Consider the following 6,222-nt stretch of genomic DNA (forward strand, 5'->3'; position numbering starts at 1 on the left):
CAATATCTGCCTCTGGCCTCTTTGCTATCGTTTGTAAATATGATGTATACTAAAGTTTTACTTCTTAGGACATTAAAAACCCTAATGTATAATAGAGATTAATATTTAATTTAACATTCAGTTTTTATATCCTTCAGGCTTTGTTTTTGGAAAATTCCTACTTATATAGAAAAAAGGTCTAGATTACCCCGATTCCAATTAAAATATAACATTAACAAATTCTAGCTACTCTGTATTAGCTTTTATGAACTGTATTCCTAAAATAATCACCAAATGCTTCCCTAGTGCAATACTTAGATATCTTTATTACCCTACTGGATTCTTGTTCATTGTTTCTCTCTTTTTCTACAGGTGGTCATAACGTCACAATCTCCTTGCAGTCCAGGACTGGGCACACCCATATGCCTTCTGTAGTTGGTGTCCTTGTCTTTACCCAGTTCTGGTTCTGGTTTCCTCTTTCACACTTCCTATCATTGGCTTATACCCCTACCTGTGTCATTGGCCTTAACAAGGACTTAAAGGTATGTTTGTAACACCTCGGTTTTATAGTGTATCATCTTCACTGTATCCTAACCACCCACTCATAAGAATTTTCATGAAATTTTAAAGATGAGTTGGCCTCTCACCAATATTGTATTTCCCCCTTTAAATTGAGTCATCACCTTGTTGAGTGGAGTGTGTCAGTGGAAGTTTTGAAAATCAAATCTCCCTACTAGCATTAACCTTGGATGAATCAGTTGAGAGGGAATGGTAAGAAAGGGGAAAATATAAAAATATGAGAAAGCTTTATAGATCACTCTTCAGTTTTATTCAGTTTTATTACTGAAGTTCTTTGGGAGCTATTGAAGGATTTCTTGCAGATAAATGACATGATGAGATATGCATTCTAGAAACAACATTCTGGTATCAGTGGAAGTCCATTACAATGAATGCTATTGCAGTAATCTTGGCAAGGAAGAAAGGTGACCCGAACTAAATCTTAGTAAGGAATGAAGGTTTGAGACAGGGCCATGTTTCAGAGTTGTGTGATGCTGGAATATTTGATGGAAAAAAGGATTACAGCTAAAGGGAAGAGCAAAATGGGAGGATGTCTCTCTCGTAGTGGCAGAAAACAAGGCCAAAGGTTGAGGATTTGAGGAATCTGACAGAAACTGGTCACATAACTCAAGGACTAAAGGTGACCCATCCCCTGTCATCACACCATCCTTTTTTTTTTTTTTTTTTTTTTTTTAAATGGGGTTTTTGCTTAGGTCTTTCTCAGTCCTGTGGCCTGATGATTCACCTGTTCTTCTGTCTTCTCACAGGCTTTTTGACCTTCAAATACTCTTAAATCTGGGCATCACTTGTGTTAAAATGGTTTGTTAAATTTCAGAGTGGAAAAATTGGAGGCCAGAAAATGGCTGATAAAGATTATTTCATCCAGTTGCCTTTTTTTTTTTTTCCAGTATAGCTAGCTATACAGCCATTTATCCTTTAAGTGTTTGAGCATAAAACTACTCACATTTATAAATATTGAGCAGTTTTATCTTTCAAGATAAGAATCTTTAGGGGCACCTGTGTGGCTCAGTCTGTTAAACGTCTGCCTTTGGCTCAGGTCATGATTCCAAAGTCCTGGGATCAAGCCCTACGTCAGGCTCCCTGCTCAGCAGAGAGCCTGCTTCTCCCTCTCCCTCTGCATGCCATTCTGTCTACTTGTGTTCTTTCTGTCTCTGTCAAATAAATAAATAAAATCAAAAAAGAGGAAGAAGAAGACTCTTTAGGTTTCGCAATCCCTAACCTTTAACACTATGGTTAAACATCTTACACAATCTATAGGGACTTTTTCATCTAACACACAATTTCCTGTTCTCTGTTTCCATTCTTTACAAGGAAAGTGGGATGAAAAAGACAAGATTCCTTATCCTGGTGAATGTGATGCCAATTACCATTCTCTATCAGTGTAAATTGGGGAAATAGAGAAAAATTCAGACTAGTGAATGTAACACCTACTCAATAAGTAATGTGAAGCTAACTTTCTCATTAGGCTCATGTTAGACTCTTGTTAGGAGGGATTATGTGATACAGAAACTGTACAGACTTGTGTAGGTTGTTGGAGTGGTATAAGGAAGGTACATGGAAGTTAGGTATGCAGGTTAGATAATCAAATAACACTTTACAAAGGAGGTAACAGTTGATCTGATGCTCACACCGTGAGTGGGACTTAACCCACTCACTAAATCAGGGGGCACGGCCAGTAAAGATGAGATGAAGAGGTGCCTCTGAACAGGCACAGAGCTTCAGGAAAAGTATAGGGAACTACAGGCAGTTCCATAAAGCACTTCAGAACAAATTCAGTGTGAGAAAACAGATCCCTATAGGTACTATAAGAGAACATTTAGCCTGGATTGAAACGTCTGACTAAAAGCATAGAATTCTTAAATCTTGATTTGGGTTATTTTAATGTAAGGGAGAAAATTCTTTTATTTCTTCAGATGCCAAAAGTTCAGTATAAATCAAACTGCAAACCATCCACATTTGCATATCCTGCCCCTCTGGAAGTACCAAAAGAAAAAGAAAAGGAAAAGGTAAGTTCTTTGTTCCCTTGGGGAGCGTTTATACTTACATATAGAAGCTACTTAGTATTTTCGTTGGGTTTGTTTTAAATATTTTTATGTTTTAAATTAGATATTTTCAAAATAATACTTCTTATGGTAAAATCTAACATTACACAAGAATGTAAAGTAAAAGCTCTTTTTCTCAGGGCGCCTGAGTGGCTCAGTGGGTTAGAGCCTCTGCCTTCGGCTCAGGTCATGATCCCAGGGTCCTGGGATCGAGTCCCGTATCGGGCTCTCTGCTTAGCGGGGAGCCTGCTTCCTCCTCTCCCTCCTGCCTGCCTCTCTGACTACTTGTAATCTCTATCAAATTTAAAAAAAAAAAAAAAAAAAAGGCTCTTTTTCTCTCCCAGTCATCCAGGTCCCGTGTTGCAGGAATCATAATTTGAATCCCTCCAAATGTTTTCTCCACACATTTCAATACTTTTTACACCACAGATAGAATTATTTTTGACAGGGGCGCCTGGGTGGCTCAGTGGGTTAAGCCGCTGCCTTCGGCTCAGGTCATGATCTCAGGGTCCTGGGATGGAGCCCCGCATCGGGCTCTCTGCTCAGCAGGAAGCCTGCTTCCCTTCCTCTCTCTCTGCCTGCCTCTCTGCCTACTTGTGATCTCTCTCTGTCAAATGAGTAAATAAAATCTTTAAAAAAAAAAAAAAAAGAATTATTTTTGACATACTGTTCTGCAGCTTATAGTTTTTACTTTAACGATTTTTAAGGGCATCTGGCTGATTCAGTCAATAGAGTGCGCAACTCTTGATCTTAGGATAATGAGTGCAAGCCCCACATTGGGCGTGTAGTCTACTTAAAACAAAAAACAATAATAACCTTTAGAAATTTCAATATATATGGATCTCATTGTTTGCTGCGGACAATCCCTTTAGGTATACATACCATTACTTGTCTTCTCGGTTCTTCATTTGATGCACATTTTCAGGTGATTTATAATTAATCACTATTACAAATGAGATTAAGAGTCTTCATACAGGGGCGCCTGGGTGGCTCAGTGGGTTGGGCCGCTGCCTTCGGCTCGGATCATGATCTCAGGGTCCTGGGATCGAGTCCCACATCGGGCTCTCTGCTCAGCAGGAAGCCTGCTTCCCTCTCTCTCTCTCTGCCTGCCTCTCCGTCTACTTGTGATCTCTCTCTGTCAAATAAATAAATAAAAATCTTAAAAAAAAAAAAAAGAGTCTTCATACACGTGTATTTGTGAACTTGTACAAGTGTATCTGTAGGATAGGGTATGAGATGTGATTGATGAAAAGTAATGTACATTATTTATTTTCATAGGTATTAGCTAAATTTCCTTTCAAAGTGGATATAACCAACTTATATTCCTCTGTCAGCAGTATCTGAGAACACTCACTGATGTGTGTTAAATCAGACTATAGTGAATTCAAGAGCTGCACTTGCCCCTGACTTTTTTTCTCAGTAAAATTATCCTTTCTGATACCTTACATTTAAGAAAATGTTTTTTTTCCTCTCAAGGTAGTGTTCCATACTAGCCAGTTGTTGATTATTTGCTATAAACATTGTGTGTAAGTGGGGATATTTATATAATTAACCAAATTTGAGGATGGTGGGTGATGATTATCCTCTAACAACAACATCTCATCTCATTTCATCAGCTCTGTTTCAAATGCCCAGCTTTTGGGTCAGAAACAAAATCAGCTTTATACCAGTAGTACCAGCCTTTCAAAGTCTTTTTCACCCTGATTTCAGTGAGACCCATCAGGAAGGGTAATTCTAGGCTAACCACTTACCCACTGTGTATTACGGTTGCAGGACATCTAATACAGTAAGAATATCTTTATGACCACGTTTGGAGGAATTTTTTTTGTTTTTTAGTGCTTTCCCTATAAAGTAAAAAAAGGTGCAGTACCCAGATATCTCAGAATTGCATAGTAGCAAATCCACATCTAAGGTAGGCTTTAAAAAAAAAAAACAAAAAAAAACAAAAAAAAAACAAGTTATATAGGACACAAGCTTCCAGGAACTAAAAGAGTCACCTGAGGACCATACTAGTAAATAATGTGAATAAATGTGCTGCTTGCTTTTCCCATGTATTCCCTAATGATTTGATTTTTTATGATACTGCCAGGAAACCAAGTAGTATTGTCGAATTGAGTTCTCTTTGGGCTTGTATGTTTGTGTGTAGGTAAGGGATTATGATTTACCCTGTTTGCTTCCTCCAGGTTTCCACTGCTGTGTTATCTATTACTGCCAAGGCTAAAAAGAAGGAAAAAGAGAAGGAGAAAAAAGAAGAGGAGAAAATGGAAGTGGTAGGTATAATTTGGTGGTCATGTGGGTTGATATATCTATCTCTGTCATGGTCCAGACTCTTCCTTAAGTGAACGTTACCATACCTTGTTTTTGGCTTCCCTTAAATAAGTATCCTGTTCCAAGCAGAGACTCCAATAGTTTTACTTGGAAGATACTTGAGTTCTTGGAGAAAATGATAACTAAAGTGTGTTTTGAAGGGCAGTGTAGAGTTTTCAGACAATGAGATGATAGTGGGAGAAATAAAGTCCCTTTAAGCAAGGAGAATATCATTTGTTTAAATAGACCGTCTTTTTCTGGTCTCCCCTGGTAGAAAAACCTCATCCTCTAAAACCAAGTTACACAGATTCTCACCCTTCACAGTTACCCTCTCCATCCTCTGAGTCTAGTATGACTTTGGTTGTACTTTCATTATATCTAATCCTAGCTACCCTTTGTGCCTGCAAGTTACTCAGTAAACTTATCAAACATTATTCAGTGATGTGGAAGAGAAGTGAACCTTTGTTGGGCTATTTTTTAATATTTTCCAGGATGAAGCAGAAAAAAAGGAAGAAAAAGAGAAGAAAAAGGAACCTGAGCCAAACTTCCAGTTATTGGATAACCCTGCCCGAGTTATGCCTGCCCAGCTTAAGGTCCTGACCATGCCAGAGACTTGTAGATACCAGCCTTTCAAACCAGTAAGTTATTGATGGCCCTAAGATATATACCAGTGGGATAGTAATTCATGGGACAGTGGTATATTGACAGAGGATACATCTCCAAAGCATTGGAGAAAGCTCTCAGTACAAATCTCTTAGCAAAAGAGAGAACGTTCCCTCCCATTTCATGTAGATTTTGGGAGAGATTTTCTTTTTCCTTTGGGTAACCCTACAAACATCCTTCCTCTACCAGAAGGGTACACTATAGACGTTTCTAACACAGCATCGTCATTAGGAGCATAGACTCTGGGATCAGACATCCTGAGTTTGACTCCTGATTCTACCATTTACAGCCTTTGTAACCTTGAGTCTAGTACTAAACCTTTCTCTGCTTCAGTTTCCTCTACTGAAAATAAGAATTATACCTAACTCAGGAATGTGACAAAGAGTGAAAATATAAGTTAATACACAGGCGTTAGAGCACTGAATTTTACAATTTGAAAAGGATCTTCCTGCCATTTAATTTTTCTTAGGAAGAATGAGTTTCAAGTTAGAAACAAATGCAAATCAGTAATTTGAGCATGATAATGTCTTTTTTCTCTATGTTTTGAAACTGGAAAAACTAGAAAGCCAGTAGTAGACACATTTAATACATCCAGATCTTGGACCTGCCTAAAATGTTATAGATGAGATTTCTAAAAAAAAAAAAAAAAAAA

General features: G+C 38.0%; 1 protein-coding gene across 3 annotated transcripts in view; it reads left to right on the forward strand.

The window, feature by feature from the left end:
* The window catches only part of LOC111143971 (proteasome 26S subunit, non-ATPase 1), an 86,071-nt gene extending 80,052 nt beyond the window's left edge, over nt 1-6,019 (forward strand). For 2 of the 3 annotated variants that reach the window (XM_022498015.1, XM_022498034.1), the window contains 4 exons: nt 352-521; nt 2,472-2,564; nt 4,784-4,870; nt 5,399-6,019. In XM_022498015.1, the coding sequence (XP_022353723.1) occupies nt 352-521; nt 2,472-2,564; nt 4,784-4,870; nt 5,399-5,557 (509 nt within the window). In that variant the 3' untranslated portion in view covers nt 5,558-6,019. The remainder of the gene's footprint in view (nt 1-351; nt 522-2,471; nt 2,565-4,783; nt 4,871-5,398) is intronic. The other variant, XM_022498023.1, reaches the window with a different exon arrangement.
* The last annotated feature ends 203 nt before the right edge of the window (nt 6,020-6,222 follow it).

This window comes from Enhydra lutris, unplaced genomic scaffold, assembly GCF_002288905.1.
Source record: "Enhydra lutris kenyoni isolate GAN:26980312 unplaced genomic scaffold, ASM228890v2 scaffoldscaffold1, whole genome shotgun sequence".
Taxonomy (NCBI): domain Eukaryota; kingdom Metazoa; phylum Chordata; class Mammalia; order Carnivora; family Mustelidae; genus Enhydra; species Enhydra lutris.